This window comes from Pleurodeles waltl, chromosome 4_2 (assembly GCF_031143425.1).
Source record: "Pleurodeles waltl isolate 20211129_DDA chromosome 4_2, aPleWal1.hap1.20221129, whole genome shotgun sequence".
Taxonomy (NCBI): domain Eukaryota; kingdom Metazoa; phylum Chordata; class Amphibia; order Caudata; family Salamandridae; genus Pleurodeles; species Pleurodeles waltl.
The window spans coordinates 268,061,531-268,081,894 of NC_090443.1; the positions used below are offsets into that span (position 1 = coordinate 268,061,531).

At 45.1% G+C, this 20,364-nt stretch overlaps 2 protein-coding genes across 2 annotated transcripts in view; one reads left to right on the plus strand and one right to left on the minus strand.

Moving 5' to 3' along the window:
- Positions 1-20,364, plus strand: part of CDC73 (cell division cycle 73) — a 515,645-nt gene that overhangs the window by 291,550 nt on the left and 203,731 nt on the right. The window lies entirely within an intron of this gene.
- Positions 8,206-17,195, minus strand: B3GALT2 (beta-1,3-galactosyltransferase 2). The gene is made up of 2 exons (XM_069231103.1): positions 16,708-17,195; positions 8,206-9,890 (listed from the first exon to the last, which is right to left on the minus strand). The coding sequence occupies exon 2, from the start codon at positions 9,787-9,789 to the stop codon at positions 8,524-8,526; it is 1,266 nt and encodes a 421-aa protein (XP_069087204.1). The 5' UTR covers positions 9,790-9,890; positions 16,708-17,195; the 3' UTR covers positions 8,206-8,523.

A 20,364-nucleotide genomic window follows, 5' to 3' on the forward strand; every position in this document is an offset into this window, starting at 1 on the left:
AATACAAGGCAAAGGGAGTCTGCAACAGTCAAAAAGTTAAATCCGTTTTCTGGAGCTTGGAGCGATTTTGCTTGCTCTTGAAGCTTTTCTACCAAGGATAGAAGGATCATCGGTGTAGATCAGAACAAACACAACTAGCATGCATTACCACAACAAGCAGGAGGTGTGAGATCTGAAGCCGTTTTGCAAGAAGCACAAAGCATCTGGAAATGAGCATTGGCTCATTGGATAAACGTAAGAGCAGAACATCTGTCGGGTGTCAACAACTGCTTGGCAGATACATTAAGCAGAACACATCAAACTTGTCACCAATGGGAGTTGAATTAAGTAATTCTCAGTATAGTTTTCCAGAGATGGGGAAAGCCGACTGAATCGCTTTTCATCTCAAGACGACAAGAAATGTTGGTTCTACGCAAGTCAGGATCCCCACAAGAGGTCTTGGGGAATGCATTTTTGATGAGAAGGTCAGAGACCTTTGTGTAGAACCCCCCCCCCCCCCCCCCCCCCACACACACACACAAAAAAAAATCCCTCTCATTCCCAGGCTTCTCAAGAAAATCAGAAGGGAACCTTGTCAGCCTATGCTTATTTCTCCATGTTGGGCCAGAAAACACTGGTTCATGGAGCTCCTACTGTTGTCTGAGGAGAGCCACTTTTAGCTGAAACCTCAGAAAGATCTGCTATCAATGAGCCATGGACAGGTCCCTCATCCAGACCCAATTTTTCTACATTTATCGGCATGGCTTCTGAACACAATGAGATGCATCACCTAGACATCCTGCAGGAGTGCAGGGATATTCTTGCAAGGGCCACAGCTGATGCTACAAACAAAACCTATCATTTAAAATGGAAACGTTTTTGCGTATGGTTTCAAACTTCGAACGTACACCTTATTTTGTCACTTCCTGAACAAATCTTCCCATACCTCCTTTCTCTCACCACTGCAGGCCTTGTACACTGTTCCTTCTTGAAATCGTATCTGCAACGTACAAAGGATCTTTGAAATACGGACCAGTTGTTTGTGGCATGCAGTAGTCGTAACAAAGGTAGCCCAGTGACTAAAGCTTCCTTAATAAGATGGATCGCAACAACAATACAGTTCTCCCATTCTAAGGCCAGCAGGCCTCTGCATCGAAAGGTTAAAGCTCACTCTACGAGAGCAATTTCAACAATGCCTGCTCTGTTCACTGGTGTTTCTATCAATAGTTTGTCATGCTCCAACGTGGAAAAGCAGGCATACTTTGTTAGCACTACTGTCTGGATGCAGATCACTGCAGGGATGCAGCTGTGGGACAAGCAGTACTCAGCATCTTTTCCAATTGGTTCAGCCTAATATTAATACAAATGTAAGTTTAGAGCCACTGTCTGCTTTTTCAGTTCATAACATACATTAAACATGTTTTATGACTGCTTGCTACTCTGATTCAAACTTGTGAATTTATGAAAGTTGCTCCACTACTTGTATGATTTCAAGCATGTGTATCTATGAAAGATTCCCATACTGCAGAAAATGTGTCATAGGTAAGTAACATTTTTTTTTAATTATTATTGATGCTTCAGGGATACATGTGCAGGTATCTCCTGGACAGTGTACAGTACTATTGGTGGCTCTTGAACTATATACAGTACTATGTAGTTATTTCATCGACAGTATACATTAATATTGATTTCACCTGGACAGTATAGTGTTCTATTGTCCTCTTGAACATATTCTTGGTCTCACACATTGTATTCTGTACTTTCAGTTTGGTAAATAGCAGAATATAGTAGTATTGGTGATTCGTTTTGTCATATGAATACTTGTAAAGTGTTTAGAGCGCACTAATTCTAAGATAAATGTTCTTGTAATTGGTCATAAGATTGCTAATACTAAGAATGCTACGTAGATCACTCTGAAAGTTTCCATTTTAGGGCAGTGTAGATTCTATCAAGTATTGGTGTAGGATTGCCCTAGATACCTCTCAGGCAGGTTGAAAAACAGGCTGGCATATGGCTTGTGTTTTGAAAATCAAAAAAGGGCTTAGTTGTTGGTCATGCAGTTAATTCTTGACTCATCAGTTCAATGTCTTGTGCTTTGGACTACCTACTGTTCCTGAACCAACTTTAATAAGAAGCACAAAGTGCAGCAGTAACATCTCCTGAGCCCATGAAGCAAGCACATCACTGATGGTCTTCGGGTGTTCCACCTAAAATGTAATGTTCAATCGAAAGCCCGATGTTTAGTTCAAGGCTGCTAATCCATAGTCTGTCTCTCTCAGTACCTTAGCCCAAGGCACATGGTGTTGCAAGCATTGTGTATAATGTATCACAACTTAATCTATGTTCCTTCCTTATCACGGTTGCAGCATCGTGTGTGTCCTCCATTTTGGAACTCTCTACCTGGCAGCATCCATCAACTTTTCACCCACTTTGACGGTCTCTTGCTTTGCCAGGAACTACCACATAGGTTCATCACTTTTGAGAGCATTTTATTCATGTGCAATCCACTAAAATTATATGTGATGGGGTTATATAGAATGTTCTTGCTTCACTCTAGAAAACCAACTTAACTCTTGCAAACTAGTGCCCAAAGATGAACATTCCATATAAATTGGGAACAAACAGGAGTAATCCAAATGGTGCAAGCAGTGTTATTGTTTTATTTTTATTTTTTAATCAGTTGTCTGCCGCTAGTCTTTTTAGGGCTGGCTTTTTACTAAACTTACATATGTAATATACATACTTACTAACAAGCTTTCAACCATCCCTCTTAATTCATTGACCTGTTATTGTGCCATTCACATTTTTTCTCACCCCCTGTAACAATCAGCATGGAGTTATGGATCAGCCCACTTCAGTCATGGGTTAACTTCACTGTCAGTGATGGTGTTCTGTCCTTTCATATGGAGAAAACCCACACACAAAGCAGTTCACTGGCAGGGACTATGATGCTATGATGTGAATTAGTGTTTTTAGACCAAAACATGTTTGGCTTTTAGCCACTTTTTATTTTATTTTATAAAAACATCAATGAAGATCCAAAAGCTTCCCCAACAGTGAGGCTTTGCACAAACATCATAAAACCAGCACTGAGACAAAATGTTGCCAGCCAGTGACATACCTATTGCCTTTACAAGTGCCTGTTTGTGAAATCGCTACGCACATTCCATGGGATAGGAGACATTCTTCAGTAACTGAAAATTATGTACCTCTCTATGGAAGAAGGTTCTTTGTCATCTGTGAGCCATTTCTATCATAGATTGAGATCTTTTAGGTTTTATTTACAGCCTATAAATTAAAAATTCTCTTCATAGGCAACGTGTAATCTAAAAACAGGAGATTAGCAAAAATTGTTCTTGTAATGCTCTCTAGGGGGTTGTGATAAAACATTGAAAGAACTCAGCCTTTAGTGCACAGATCAGGTCTCGAGAACCAGAGCATGGCAATATTGGAACATAGCGGAAGTGCTTTGTATGACTACTCATCATTGGTGCAGTGCTGCATAATTAATTTTGTTCACCTTTCCTAATGACTAGAGTTCTGCCTGGGTAAAATTCATGTTTTTCTAGTTATATTTGAGCGAGGAAGACCAATGCATCACTGACTGTTTCTAGATAAATTAGATACATTATTTAAAACAATAATGTTTCGGCTATTTCCCGTGATTGCCCGGTATTCATAAGTGTTGTGTCTGTTGTAAGGGCTCAGCTCACCTGGCCTAATAAGTGCTTGTGGAGGTTGCTAGTAGTACAGATGTGTGAGGCATGATATCTGGCCCTAGTTCAGTTATCGTATGATCCGGCACACCCGAGTTAACTGTTCATATACGCTCATATGGCTAGAGGTACAAAGATAACCTAATTTATTTTAATTAAAATGTTTGAGTCTGTGTTCAGTCCAGTATAACATGATGTGTTCCTTGTGTATTTAATACTTTTTAAACTTTTGTTAAAGCTTACACCTTTCCATCTAATTTCTGGAGTTCAGTATGTATGTTTTTTTCAATTAACCTTATAAAATAAACTTCATATCACCAAATGTATTTTCCTTAGTTGACAGCAGACCTGTTTTGTGGGCATCGAGGTTGCAATAGTAGTTATAATAATGATTAATCGGTATCTATTATTATATAGCTCCCCCTAAATACAAGGAGCAGTGAAACAATAAACCTACTGTTTTTAATTATAAAGTACTTCTCAAATAAGTCTCATATTAAACAATAAATACAAGAACACAGTGTTCATATTACAACGTTGGTCACACGATAAATAGGTGCTATTAATAGTAATATGGATGAGGAACACATAATCACAGGGGTAATACATTGGCCTTTATTAGTTATGGGTCAACGTATCCTTCCTATATTTAAATGTAAGCAATACATTAACTTATAATATAACAAACTACTTGGTGTGCCATCACAAACGGATAGTCTTTGAATTTCTCAAGTGCAAAAAGGCTTCAGCCAGTCTCTTTATGTCTACTCTAGATTCGATACTTATTGTATTCATGTCTTTCAGAGTGAGCGTTTTCATCATTCTGAGGTAGCTTGTTCATTAGGTCATAAGGACGTTTGAAGTAATTCCCTCAAGAATACATAAAATATACAGCCATATCACTTGTACTTTACTAAAACTAAATATTTGTATCCAACCTATCTTGGCCTTGCAATTGTTTTCATTTATATTTTGAAAGAGCCTTACAGATATATATTCACTATATAGTCTTTTATTACTGTTTCTTAGATTTGAGAAATCTGCGCCTAACATGTTGAAAATCAGCCTTTGTTTCTAGTTAAACTTGTATATTTTATTATTCTGTGTATTGCTTTAAAGCTAAATAACTGCTAGGTACTGATTAGACTTAATAATTGTTACGGCCTTGATAAAGAAGGACAAACCGCAAACCATGTCAGCTATCAATTAAGGATGATTATTTTTGGGTGTATGAAATTGACTTGTGAAAATTCACCAAAAAACATGCACAAATCCCTCTAGAGATGAGATGTAAATGTTTTTCTGTTGGAAGAAAGTATAATGTGTTAATGACTTTGTAAGTCAATTTAAATACACAAGGAGTTAATCGTGTTATTTTGGGTGACACATGGGCTCTGGTCGTTGGAATACAAAATTAATTGTCTTTGTACCTGCATCCATATACATATACAACAGAAACATTGGTGAGGTAGCTGGTGCAGGGGGTAGTTAATGCTGGACAATTTCTTATACTCACATTGGTTCTAATAGTAGGCTGCTGCAGTCATTATGTATCCTGTACTCCATTCAGCAGTCATATACTGATACATGGATCAGAGTAAAAATAGGGGATGGATCTTTCCTCTCAAGAAAAATTGAGACCAAACAAGGTCTGAAACAGGGTTGCGTGCTGGCACCATAGCTTTTCAATTTCAAATCTATCAGATTTGACTGTTAAGCTTAATAAGGTGAATTGGCACTCCCCTACAGTTGGTGACATGTTTATCTCTAATCTGCTATATGCTGACGATGTAGTATTTCTGAGCCAAACTAAAGTAGGACTACGACAGCTCATCATCAGTTTAATCAAATACGCCAAACACAATGGAATGGAAATCAATCCGAAAAAAAACAAATTGATGGAAATCAGTAAAAAAAAAAAAAAAAAAACCCTTAGAGATAAAAAAAAAAAAGGTCATACACAAAGGGGAGTCTTAGAACAAGGCAATCACTATAGATACCTGGGCATAATAGATACTTGGGCATACTATTTGATAACCGGGGTTCTTTTCTCCCTCAGAAGCAGGATTTATATAGGAAAGGAAATGTTCTACTGCTTGCCTTTCGCACTCTGAAAAAGTCACTAAGCGGCCCTAGTTACCGTCCCCTGCTACAAGTTGTGGCAGCTAAACTAAATTTGACGATAGGGTATGGCAGCAAAGCCCTGCGTGGGCAAGATGCCGCCATCCTAAATGGTATAGCTGGAAAAATATTTAGGTCTCTATTTCAATTACCAGGGTATACTTCCCAAGCTCAAATTAGACTGGAGTTTGGTTACTTAAACCAAAATATAGCAAGGGAATGTAGCTGTATTAAAACCTGGAAACACCTACAGCTATCAAAGGGAATTCAACACTGCCATGCGATTTGGAAGGAGATTAGTTTGAATCCTACAGCCAAATCCGGACAGTACCTAGATCAGGCATTAGAAGATTTGAAAGTACGGGAAATATGGGACTCAAACTTTTCACTATACAGTTCACAAATATTTTCTAGGAGTACGATTTCCTGGTCTACTTCTGTAAGTTCTTGTGAATTCATGAAAGCCACTATTTCAAAGACATATACCATGGGTGCACTTTTGTGACTATATTTAAGAATTGGGTCCGTAATTAGGTCTGGTGTTAACAAAGACATTTTGTTTTTATAAAACTTCTATTTCTCTCGCTATCTGTTGGCTGGCTTTACTGTGAGTCATTGCATTCTGCTCTTCTACAAGGAGTATATTGGCACACAAAGTAGTTTTGTTCAGTGCCAGGCGCCACTGTGGCAACCAATGGCGTAACAAATCTGGAGGAGGCCCCACTACAAAACATGGAGGGCCTACCTTCAGACTCATTCAAGGCAGGTGCTGTGCTGAGAGGGGGTCCCCTGGAGGGGGCTGGGGCGTTTGTTACGACACTTATGGCAATGTATGCCTTTGAGACCAAAAACGTTGTGTTCTTTTTGCCAGTGTTTATTACAATGGTGAGGACCTGGCAGCTTCCACAACAATATTGTGTTACAAAAGCCATGTCAAAACAAGACATGCATTGATGAAACCAAGAGAGTCTCAAAAAATGTTGGATTGGTTGGCTTTGTCAGTGCTGGTTTATTGTCATGCTCCCCATAATCTTGTTGAAAATGCTTACTGTGATTTTCCATTAGGAATATTTTTTGGAAATACTAGCCCGCATCAACACATTTTACTAAATGACACTTCAAAGGAATAGCCCCTAAAATGTCATAGGGAGAGACGTTTTTTCCTACTCACATTTTTTTCCTGAACATTTTATTTTAAAAGCAAAGAATCCTCACTCTTGCTTACAAGCTTCTGCAAACATGTGCATCGAATCAGAGAGCATTCTGGGAGCATTATACTTAGCCTCATATTCTTAAACTTTTCAAAATTGTGTACACTTTTTTTTTTCTTTTTTACTGGAACCACTGTCCGTAGTGTAACCTTAAAACGTATATTTACAGCGCTCATCCTGATAATGAAGGCTTTTAATTAACGAACTATAAATACAACTGCGAACAGCATTAACATATGGACACACATTTCCTCAAGTGCAGACAGATCCCTTCTCTGTAAACTGGAAAGCAAAGGGTTTGTGCTGCAAGTGGGGGTTTGGCCTACTAGTCCCAAGGACAAAATAGACATGAAAATGTGTTGCCATTGACTCCAAACAGTATGTCACGGGCGATAGTAATTCCACATCCCTGCTGTTTCCACAGTTTGTGCATCTGTTGCAAAATCACATACATATCTAATGATAGAACCCCTTTTGGCTAGTCACACAAGGTATTGAGAACTCTGAATGCAAGAGTTGTGCGACTTCTTGACCCGTATGCTACTGCCTTCTTCTGTGGCCAGACGTACGATATGGGGCAATAATGGCTCTGCTTTCCAGGAAGCACCCTCTTCTGGATTTATGCTGGCCCACCTACATTTTGGTGACCCTGCCTGGTGACCCCCTGCATTAAACCAGGAAATGTATGGAAGAGTGACCCTGCTGGGCATGTGTGGAGGTAACTATTGAGGTTCATATTTGGGTAAAAAAGGAGTATTCCCGTCCCCACTTGTAGGGGCAGCATTTAGACCCCAGTGAAAACGCAGACACCCATATAACAGAGGGACGTTTCTTGCATAGAAATAGGGGTGAAACAGCATATGGGATTTATTTTTCAAAATGTTGGCAAGTGATGATGTTAGCTATGTGTTTACTCTCTTAGACGTTCTTGTGGTTTGTTTTAAAACTGTGCAACTCACCAGACCTACTTTCTTTGCAGCCTACTTCTATAGGCATGTCGTCATTACTGTGAAAGCCTAGGAGCCATCCTTGAAGACTAAATATTAAAGAGCCCTGCATGTGGTTCTGGTTAAACAGTTTTGTTTCAGCAGTATTCAAAATTGAGCTTTCCTACAGGGTAGTGAAAGTGGACGAGGTCTTTATAATTGTACTTGATAAAAATATTTTCCACATGAAACAAGTGCGCAATTATATTTTATTGGCTCATAAAATAGCAGTTGTAACATTGGTGTGCATGCTTCTCTTTGCGCTGAACACAAACAAGCCGGTGAATACAGCCTGGGATTTGTCTAGGTTAAACATTTTGGTCACATGTTGTCTTTGTAATGTGCTTATCAGTTAGAGGTGAATAAGGACTGGTTCTTTTAAAATTAAAAAAATAATTTTAAAATTCTATAATGTGTTGGTACATCTCCAAATTAGCAGTCTTAGTACATGCTTTCCGGTGATTTACAAATTGAACGTGGAATCCCCGGGGCCGGGGACCAAGAGGCCTCTCAGTGCAGCTTGCGGTGGCGATATCGGCCAGCTTTTTCCTTTGCAGCAGTGACACAGGCATTGAGCTTATTCTGTTGCAAGTGGTTCCAGTATTTGATAAGTTCACTAGGTTGGAACTGGTGGGAGGTTATCAGGTGGCTGTATTTACAGCTGGAGTACGAAACTCGCCAGTGATTAAAGACAAACTCATTGGGAGGGGGAACAGGATCGATCCGTAGCTTGGCTAGACAAATCCCCACATAGACATCCTCCAAGTGCAAGCGGCGTATGCTCAATGACACTTTAAAGATTTTGTCTGCTAGATCACCAGAGAAAACGTACCCTGTACCAGAGCAGAAGACAGGGTAGCGCTCACTTGGGTAGAGGTCTGGGGGCATGTACCATTTGCTGTCCTTGTTGCGATTTGGTGCATATCCCCTCATTAAGTAACCTGTGAAGTAGTTGTGCCTGTGAGGCTGCTCTGGCCTCAAGAGCTTGTGTATTAGATATTCTGTGTTGACAAACATGTCACTATCTGTTTTCATTACATAGGGAATGTGCGGGCAGTAGGAGGCGACCCAATTCATCCCCATCAGGGTTTTGATGGTCAAATTGTAGTAGGTGTCTAGATATTCCTGCTGGACAATGTCATGGTGCTGCCTGCTCTCCTCCATGATGGCTCTCTGAAGGTAGTGGTTCAACTTCATGGTAACTCCCAACAGGAAAATGCGCACCATTTGCAAGCCAGGCACTAAGCTTTCATTTCCCCATGTTTGCCGAATAGCCTGCCTCGCTTCCACCTGCCCTGGTTCTGCTGCAATCAGCAGAATCAGAAAAGGACTTTTCCCTTTGCACTTTTCCCGCTCGTTTATGACGTACTTGAAATGGTACTTGTTTGGACGGCCAGCACCTTTCTCGTTGTAAACACTGCCATTAGTGCTGAGCGTGTTTTCTAATCCTGTTACCCCCTGAGGTGACAATTCAGTGTTATTGGAATTGTCTTCAGTTTGTGGCCGAAGAGTCTGAGTAGCTACGTCCTTCAAAATGTTCCTGAGAGAACTGTTGGTATCGCCCTTGGTGACCCGGAATCCTCGAATAGTGTATGCCACAGGATTCTCCTTGAGTCCACCCCTGCCCGGCAGCCAGTCATGATGATTAAAAAACAGAAACATGGCAAAGACAAAGACGAGCGACAGAAGCCCTATGAGATGTGTCCGAAAGAGAGACCTCTTGCTGGTCCAGTTCATCTTCACAAAGCAGCAATGTCGTCTTCTCCACTGGAGCATGTTGTTGTCGTCCAGCGATGTGTGAGAAGGGCTCCTTTTTCGTTGCAGTCACAGAGGTTCTTTGGTCGTCATCTTCCTGTTTGTTTGGGTTAGGTAGATTTCTACAAAAAAAAAGACCAAGAATATGTGAGTCTTTGCCCTGCATTAATTCCAGGATTATATATAGGGCAACAGCACATAACAAGAAATAGACAGCAGGGTACCTACTTGAAATTGCAAGGGACTGAACAGTTTTCATGTTAACCACAGCGGGCTGATCTTTACTTAACAAATATACGAAAATGCGATGTTGCATACCTATTCGCAAGCACCTTCACATCGAAACCCTGCGTTGAATGATATAATCAATAAGAACTTGGTCTGCCTTTCATGTTGGGCACTTAACTCTTCTGCGAAGTACTGAGCTGACTCTCCCTTACAGAGCCACCATTTCAAATATATCTTATATTTAACTGAACTAGGGGCTGTCCTCAATAGCGGGGCATAGGGTGCGTTTTGTGCGCATTGTTCAATTCGCTGCACGGCTTGGGATTTCCCTAGCTCTGACTTTGTTACCCCCCCCCCCTCCCCCTATAGAATGATAGACATGTCGAGGTTCATAGCCTAGGTCCAGTGAGCTCACTGCCAGCCACAGAGGCGTGCTGATAAATGTTTCCTTCCACCTTTCAATCACCTTTCACCCCACACTTCAGGGTATGAGGTGCAGAGAGCCAATCTGTCCCCCAGGTGATGGATGCTGGACGGCGTAGAGCTGGAGATTGAAGGCACGTCTCAGTCAGCAAAGCCCGGACACCATTTTTATCTGCACTAGGAACTGTTTTTCAGCAATTGTATTGTGTAGGGCGCAGAAGACCTAGATTTCTGAAACCGGTGTGTTCTGCTGACGGAGGGACTTTGTGTGTGAAAGAATCGGCAGTGTGGGTTAGGTGTAAATCTTAACCATTTCAGATGGTGAATCGACGGTGACTGTTTTCCGCTGAATCAGTTTGTCCTTTTTCACGATGATGCATGCTGCGAGCTGAGCACAGCTCTGATAAACGAGCCTTGCATCGCTCAGTGGAAACGGGTTTCAGATTTTTAATCTGCTGTATATCATGCCCCGACCTTGGACATTTCAAACGAGGTTGAAAGGCCATCCGCAGAAGTATCCTCATGCGCTATTACTGGGGCAGGTTATTGATTACAGCTGGTTTAACGTGGCACCCCTCCAAGTGTGTGGTGGTTTATATGATTGACATCAAATACTAGTCAATGTGAAGAATCCCACCTCTGTATCTTAAATGTGTAAAACAGGCCCCGCTACTGCGCCATTATATGCCCTAAAATGTGCATTACAACTCCGCATTATTCCACACCATCATCTACTTTAAAATATACATTAAAGCTTCCTCTACACTATCTTCTGTATTACAGCTTCCCCATTCTCCACACTGCCATGTCTTGAATATCTGCAGGCCCCTGCAGTAACAGGTATCCTTTCTTAAAATGTGCACTAGAATTCACCCTTAGTTACATTGCAGTTCACCCCGACTGTGCCATCTTCTGTAATTTAAAATGAGCAATAAACCTCATCTTCACATGTATGCTGTAAAACATGTATTACAATTCACCCTTACTCAGTGCCATCTTCTCTCTCATCACATATACATTACAGTTTACCCTTACTCTGTGCCCCCTGGTCTTAAAACGTGCATTACAACTCACCCTTACCCAGTGCCCTCTTTTCTATCTTAAAATGTGCCTCACCACCCACCCTTACTCAGTGCCATCATCTGTATCTTAAAATATGCATTACAACTCACTCTTGTGCCACGCTTTCCGGTCTTACAGTGTACATTACAGTTGATTCTTGCTAAGCGCAATCCTGTGTTTTAACGTGTACAGTAAAACTCACCATTATCTGAGCCATCTGCATTATAACTCGTCTTTCCTATCACTTAATAGTTTAAAATGTGCATTACTGTTCCCCCTTAATAAGCACCATCATCTGTCTTACATACAGCAAGCATTACAACCCCTTTCCTGTCTTCAAATGTGCATTGCAGCTGATCCTTACTAAGCATCATCCCATGTATTAAAAATTGTAGCACAGCCACACTTATCTACGCCAATCTGTGTTGAAGTGTGCATTACCACCCACCCTTACTCAGCGCCATTTTCAGTATCTTAAAATGTGCATACAACTCACTCTTATTCCACGCCTTAAAATGTGGGTTACAGCTCACCCTTTTTCTGTTCAACTAATCTTAAATTGTGCATTAGAGCTCACATTAGCTGAGTGCAATGAGTGTCTTAAAATCCCCATTAAACCTCACTCATACTCTAGGACATATTGGGTTTCTTGAAGTGTGCATTGAAGCTCACGTACCAGCATTTGGCACTTGAGCTTGAAATGAAAAGCATCGGTGTTTGGGGTAAATTGGATTGCTAGTAGGGGCGGATTGCATGCGCTTTGTCTCGCTTCCATATTACAGCATTGTTCGTGCGGCAAGAGAGGCTGTGATTTCTGTTCTGGATTCACAACATTTCCCGCCTGCAGGAGGGGCCCCTCCATTAATTGTAACATTTCCCCGGGTAGCCGCAGGCTGCCGATGCTGATAATTTATACTTTACTGAGCTTTGACAGTATTTTCTGTGCCTGCGTACAGGTGACTGACAATGTTACTTTATGATAAATTACCTTGATCATACACTGTCACTTTTATTTTCAGAAATGGTTAATGTGAGCAGCGTGACTGGGGCGAGCTTTCATGTAGGAAGGAATGAGCACTTGGGTTCCGGTTTCGCTGCGGCGTATTTTAATCATTACAAAGCCGGAGTGCGCGCATTTAAAAGGTCAGACTGGCGTTTCTTGTTTATTTGGTAGGCTTTTACATTTTCTGTCACTTTGTGAGGAGGGAGAGCGTTAGTTGTGCGAAATAACACGAGTTCACAGTGCTGCCGTTTGGGGAATACATTCCTGAGTTTGAAGATAGGATGTCTGGAATTGATGATATCCTATTTTTAAGGTTAATCCGGTGTGTCAGCTGGTTGAAGGTGTGTTTCTGGAGCGGAGGTACCGCGTGCCCCCCTTGTGGTCTGCCCTCGGCCTGCAGCTCTAGCGGCTCGGCTCCCTCTGGACCAATTATGCCGGTGTCTGCTTCGCACCGTGCTCGTCATTCTGTGACCTCTGTAAAATACACATCAGCTGCTTTCGCCATTCAATAGGATTTGGGGGTTGCGGGCAACGTGCTTAATGTGCAAGAAGCATGGAAAGGATTTGCAGGGGATAATTTAGCTGATGAGCCAAGTTAAGATCACGAACCCCCCTCGGGGGTGTGACTTTGAGCTAAAGGGAAGGCCCTTTAGATAGAAATAGCCTCACTCTTGGAGTGAGAACTACTCCTGTACCGAGTGTGGCCTAAGGTCCAGCGAGGGCCCCCTTTTTTAGGCTTAAATGCCAATGAACCTGGTGAGATGTGTCCTGTTGTGGACCTGTAACAAAGACCTTGCTCCCACTGAAGAGCCCCTAAGCCAGGGATAGCCTCTTTGTTGAAGTAGACTGAGCACTGCCCCAATACGGAGTGTGATCTAAGGCCCACTGAGGGACCATCCAGGCATGACACCCTGAAGGTTGAGTTGTGGCGTGAATTGCTCCAGTATGAAGTTGTGACTTCGTGGCCATGGAGGGGCTCTTTCTACATGGACGACGTCCACTTTTATGGGTGGAAGAATAAGGAGTGACCATATGCCCACAAAAGGAAGCACGTGGGCCTTTTCTGCCACAAGCACCTACTGCCCGGGCCTGCTTGGACCCTCCCTTGCAGTTTTTAGGGCTCCATATGGACTTCCATTCCAATGTATGCCATTCTCCTTTTATTACTGTTAGAGGTTTTCTTGAATTAGTGTGACCGCTGCTGATGCCTGGGTGTATCTGCTGGAAAAACGAACTTGTATAAATTGAATTTCCATTTTATTCATCCGCCTCATTTTGCTTTTAGTTGCATTGCATGTTACACCCGGATCCAGTAGTGTCTGTCACTGTTTTTTTTAGTTAATTTTGCCAAGCTCTTTGTGTAAAATAGACCAACCTGGCCGAGGCCCTGACTCAGGCAGTTTGACAACAGCACAGCTCTCAGCTACACCATTTAAACTGAGATTTGCTTGTAGCATCGCATTGGGTGCCAGAACTGCATAGTTTCCTCACCCTATGGAGAATGGACGAATGCAGGGCACATTCAGAAGCTTGGAGCACTTATACAAATAACCAAACAACAAATAGTGGCCCTGTTCACTCTAAGCCTTAATTTACTTTAGACTTGAACTTTCAGTCCAACTGCTTAGCTATTCCCTGTGGACGGCTAGAAATGCGTGTGAGTTCTTGTGGATGCCAGTTGGTTTTATGGTGTTGTATGCAATCACTGAAAATGTGTGCACGGGCATATATACACACGTATGTGTGTCTGTGGCTTGCATTTTAGAGAGATAGGTAATAAAAGCAGAATGAAGTTGGAGACTGAGCAAAGCTAGTTGTCATAGAGCACAGAGGGTCACTGTATGGGCACTACCTGGATTTTATGGAAAAGTCAGGCACTATCTGGGACAAGGCAACCTTTTTTTGGCTCCAACAGCCTCTGCCGATTGGTAGACGAACGGGAAGGGTAGTTGCTGTCTGAGGGGAGGGCATCCTTTAGCGACCTGGCAGGGGTTGCTAATGGGCAGACTATATAAATAGCGGTTGCTATCTGGAGATGGAGCAGGCTTTGTAGAAAGGCCGTTGCTATCTGGACGATGGGCAGGAGTACTAGAAATGGCTGTTACTCTCGGCAGGTTGGCAGACTGTGGAAAAGCCCCCTTCTACTTAAACTATGGGAACTCTTCATGGGAAGACTTTATGGATAAGGCAGCCCCTGATTACCGTTTGGTGATATTAATCGGCAGTCCTCGAGTAGTTTGTTGGTTCTTTGTAGTGTAGTACTTGGAATATGAAGTAGAACACGTTTTTGCATCAAGTGTTTTCACATTTGCCAAACAAAATCTTATTAATAAATGAGTGTACGAGGTTGTGGGTTGGCAGTCTTTCTGGAGGGGCGGGGGTGCCCCTCTCAGCGCACGCATCTGTATTTGGTGCTGCTCTGGTTTTAAATGAAACATTGCCAGCTGAAACTGAAGAGTACTGTTTAATATGCCACTCGAACAGGTCTTAAAATGACCTTTCTGCTGAGCTCGCTAATTGGCATGTGACCTTTCCCCATTGATCTCCAGATGTTGGGGGGGGGGGGGGGGGGGGGAGAGGAGTACTCTCTTCGACCATTGATTCTCGGGTGTTGTGGTTGTGTGCAGCTAATCCTGAACTCACCGCCTGGGAAATAAATAGCCTTTTTGTTTGTTTTGCAAATTTCGGAGCAAGCTTATGGGCAACCTGATGATTACCCCAGATGTGTCGTTCGTTAAGTTTGAGTCTTACTTGTTTTAATATGACTGACGTATTGTGTTTTTGTGCGGCAAGGATGAGCGATGACAATCAAGAGGCTCCGAGGGGATAGCGGGAATTTGCGCGCCTAGCAGTGGACACTGCCTGTCCTCTGATTTAACTCCCTGATGATGCCCAATGTTAAAATGAAGATCACAGGGTAGTGCTTGAAGCGCGAGAAGTCATATTTGACTAATTATATTTGACGTTGCAGCTTCAGGACAGTCTCAGCTTGCTTGCATGGTCCTGCCATGTTATCCTTGCTTCCAGATTACCACACATAAGGATTAACAGTGACCTAGTTTGTCTCGAATTCTGCTGGTCTGTTTATTGGAGCTTTTTAATGTCCCCTTTCAGTAGCGTTAGTGCCGTGGGTCCTGCCAGCTGCAGGTATCGAGCACAGTACTGTTCGTAGTTTATCTTGAGAAATTCCTGTCCAAATGTGCGTGGTACATCCTAAAACAGCTAGCTCCTCGTTAAGTCTCGATGGAGAAGATCCACCTCTCCGTAACCCGTGTATATATTGACAGAGACTTAAATTACCAAGAACTGGCGGCGAGGACTGTAAAACATTTGCAGAGACACTCGGTATGCCAGAGTTTGGCCGAGGGAGGCATGGTTTGCCAGAGGTTGGCAGCGAGACCCTTGGTTTGTCAGAGGGACCTGGGTTGCCAGAGGTTGGCCTAGAAACTTTGGTTAAGGAGAAATCTTGTGATATGCTACGGGGGAAGAGTTTGGTGGAGACAAGGAAACTGCCAGAGATTAGGCGGCTGTGCTGGAAGGAATGAAATTAAGGCGGTACTCTTATTATTATTATTTTTTTTTGGGGGGGGATGGGTTGCGCGCAAAACTTCTGGAGAAAATGCAAAGACGGGGTGTTGTTAGAGATTGGTAAATATACTACTGAAGGGACAGTATGGGTGGGTACTTGGAGTCACGTGGGGTGTGGGGCGCGGGAGGATGGGGAGGGGGCTGAAGGTGAGGCTGGGGCAGGCCAGTGACAAGAGAATAATGGGACCCCTGGGAGGAGGCTGGAGACTTGGAGGGTTGGAAAAGATGCTAGATAGAGTTGAAGGAAGAGTGTACCGGGAGCATGCTGAAGACAAGGGTGGAAGAGGACGCGGGAAACGGCGGAAGGGTGGGCAGAGGATGCGGGAGAAAGGGGAATGATGGAGAATGCTGCGAGGACACTTGCTGGCAGGGATTGCTCCTGGATACCGTTGCAGCCCCAGACAGATTCCAGCGAAACCCGGGGACAGCTTGACGCCGGTGGGATGGCACCTTTTAAGAGGACGCCTTTGGGCGGGATGCATGGATGGCTGTGCTCCAGTGTTGGGTCCTACCGGACACTGCGGGGTGGGGTGGGGGGATCCTACGTCTCTTAATAAGGGTGTCATTACAGGGAGGGCGGCGTACACAACACACCTGTCTCGATTAGAAGGCCCCTTAAAGGGTAGTGTTCATACCTGCCTCGCTCATGGCGGACCCGGGGGAGGGGCGCTGGCTTAGATTCTGTCCGTGTCCAGGGCCTCCTTGGCCCCCCGGAGTCCGTGCACACATGCTGCTCCCGGCGCTCCCCGCGGGGCTCGGCGCGCATCCTCCGGGGCCGCAGAGGCAGCGGGTGGTTTCCTCCCCGGGAGCTCGGCGTTCAGTGCATCCTCCGCAGTGTGCCTGCCTCCTCGACACCAACTCTCAGTGCATCCTCACGGGCCCCTTCGTCCCCGGGAGCCCCACTGCCCCGTCACCGCTCTCCACGGCCCGACTCTCCATCTCCGGCTGCAGGCGGAGTGCGCCCGGCGCAGGCTGTGGCGGCTGCTGCTGCTCCTGGACCAGCCTCGGACGTCAGCGCTCGGCGGAGTCACATGTCCCCCCCGCCCCCCGAGCTGGAGATGGGGTGGTGCCTGCCTGCTCTGAGGGGTTTGACTACACTGAGGGGCAGTGGGCTGCTTGTTCTGCGAGGTGGCTGCCTGCGCGTTCTTATTTTGGGGAGAGGGCGGGGGAAAAGACCTGCTGCCTGTGACTAGGGGCTGTCTGCTCTGTGAGAGGCATATGGAGGCTCCCTCCTGTTTGGGAAGCGGTGGGCTGGTCTCTGATATTATTGTGTTGTGCTTCCCGTCTGGTTTCGGGGGACCGGGGTTCCACCAACAACCTGTTTTGTTGTGTAAAGTCTATCTTGAGCTTCCGTTCATGAGCGCTTTACTGGGTATGAAGATCCCTGCCTTTCTTTGGCGTTCTGCATTCACTATCCACTATGTTAAAAAAAAAAAAACATGCAGCAAGCATGGGACATGGCCTCTAGATGTGAGCCGCGGCCATGGTCGAAACCTGAAAAAAAAAAAAAACCACTGCGCTGGTGTCACCCTATCCTGGGCACTTGATGAGAACAGCCCTCTCCATCTCTTAATCCAACTGACAGACTCCCTAGGAGTTTGAGTCCGGTCCAACCTGCCCTTCACTGCTGTCCAAATCAGGGACAGACTCCCGCTTCTAGGGATTGGAAGCCGGCCTCGGCACCCCCACTACCGTCCAAGTCAGGGACAGTAAATAACCACCCTCGTGGTGAGGGGCCCCGGTTCCAGCACCGCCCGCAGTCACAAACAGTAACTGTCGGGCCCAGAGACGGGTAGCCCGACCCGAGAACACCCTTCACTGCCGTGCATCAAACTAACAGTACACAGTAAACGAACCGCTAGATGTGGCAGCCAGATTCCAGAACTCGTCTGTTGCTGCCCACCTCAGTAACACAGCCAGACTTCTAAGCGTACCACTAGTCTACTATTGCGCACTTCACTGTCATCTAGCACCTGGGTGCACGACCCTTCCACTGCTGCGGTACAGCCCACTAACCTTGTCACCGACCCTTCTTAGGGGTCAGAATCCAGCCCAAGACACCGGTGCTGGCCATTGAAGTAACTGTGGCATGCACCATAGGGCAGGAGCCTGGCACAGGCACGTTCGGCCAGTAACGGAGATCCTTAGGATCCCGGACGCTACCCACTGTGGGGAGGCCTTCCTGAGGCTTCATGATCGAACACCTCATCCTTGTGCGCGCGCGCTGTCCTCCGTCGCCCCAGGCCACAGGGAGGCCCGCGTCCGTCACTTCCCTCCTGTACTCAGATGGATAGCGAATCGATGACCTCTCTGAAACCGCTTCGATTCCCGGCGGTGCCCTGGCCTACACATAGCAGTACTACACCAGAGGCAGTGTTAGCCATGTTATGTCAGATGGATTCTTACCACTACTAAAGTGCTGACGATTCTTTCATTATGATGCATCTGGAGCTGTGCGAGAGCCAGGTCATGGTCGTGCTTGTGTACAGAACGCATACGCTGGCCGCTGTCAGTACATGCGGCTGCAGGCACTGCAGTAGGCACCCTCACATCCACGGGCATCACAGAGAGCGTGGAATATGCAACTCCAGGTAACTCCATGACAGTGACATTTACGACTATAGCCATTTTTGGGGAAAAGTGCTCCTCACTGCCTCAGTTTTCTATCTATTAAAGTATTGATGTAGGAAGAATCCCCCACACTTCAAAATCTCCAGAAATAGCAGCCTTTTCTCTAGGACCAAAGCGGATATGTGTCCATTATAAGGTGTCACCATGGACAAAGAGCAGATAGAAAGACGTCACTAGCCAGGTTGAAATGTGCCCCTAATGTTTTCATTCCTTAAGTTGCCTTCTGTGTTTTAGCAAAGGCTGCTTTCCCCGAACACGAGTATTACTGCTCGAAGAGGCATATTTTGAGGCGCTTTCTGAAGGTTAGGAGGTCCTGGGTATTGCGTAGGTTGGTGGGGAGGGAGTTCCAGGTTTTGGCGGCGAGGTGGGAGAAGGATCTGCCTCCGGAGGTGGTGAGTTGGATGCGGGGGACTGTTGCGAGGTCGGCAGAGCTGGCGGGTCGGGATGTGGAAGTTAAGTCGTTATTGAGGTAGGCCGGTCCGGTGTCGTGGAGGGCTTTGTGAGCGTGGATTAGGATTTTGAAGATGATCCTTTTGTTGATGAGCAGCCAGTGTAGGGATCGAAGTGGGCGGAGATTTGCTTGTGGCGAGGGAGGTTGAGGTTGAGGATGAGACGTGCGGCGGCGTTCTGGATGCGCTGTAGTTTTCTCTGAAGCTTGGCTGTGGTCCCTGTGTAGAGGGCGTTGCCGTAGTCCAGTCTGCTGCTGACGAGGGCATGGGTGACCGTTCTTCTGGTTTCTATTGGAATCCACTTGAAGGTCTTGCGTAGCATGCAGAGGGTGTTGAAGCAAGAGGATGTGAGCGGAGCCATGTAGATATTGAAGAGGGTGGGGCTGAGTGAGGATCCTTGGGGGACTCCACAAATGGTTTTGGTGGCTTTAGACCGGAATGGAGGGAGGCAAACTCTTTGGGTTCTTGCAGAGAGGAAGGAGGTGAGCCAATCCAGGGCTTTGTGGCAAATTTTGGCATCTAAGAGGCATGTGCGAAGGGTTTGGTTGCATACGGTGTAGAAGACTACGGAGAGGTCTAGAAGGATGAGGGCAACGGTTTCACCCTTGTCAAGTCTGGTCCTGATGTTTTCAGTGCAGGCAATGAGGGCGGTCTCGGTGCTTTGGTTTTTACGGAATCCAGACTGGGCGACATAGAGTATGTTGTCCTCCAGGAAGCGGGACAGTTGTTTGTTGATTATCTTGTCTATGTCCTTAGCGGGGAAGGGGAGTAGAGAGATAGGTCGGTAGTTTGTGAGTTATTCGCGGTCTGCTTTGGGTTTTTTGAGCAGGGCGTTGACTTTGGCGTGTTTCCAAATATATGGGAAGGTGGCTGTCTCAAAGGAACTGTTGATGACGGCCCGGAGCTGGGGAGCGATGATTTGGCTGGCCTTGTTGTAGACTTGGTGGGGGCAGGGGTCTGATGGGGAGCCATTGTTGGTGGGGGTTCAGGTGCTCAGTACGTTGGTGCAGCAGGGTGCTGTGGGGTTGGCTGCGTCGGTGGTGGTGATGGTGGGTGGCGATGTTATGAAGCTTTCGTGTATGTCTGTGATCTTGCGGTGGAAGTAGCTGGAGAGGGAGTTGCAGAGGTCTTGCAAGTGCGGAGGGTCGATGGCGCAGGATTTGGGTTTGGTGAGTTCTTTGATGATGGTAAAAATGTCCTTGCTATTGTGTG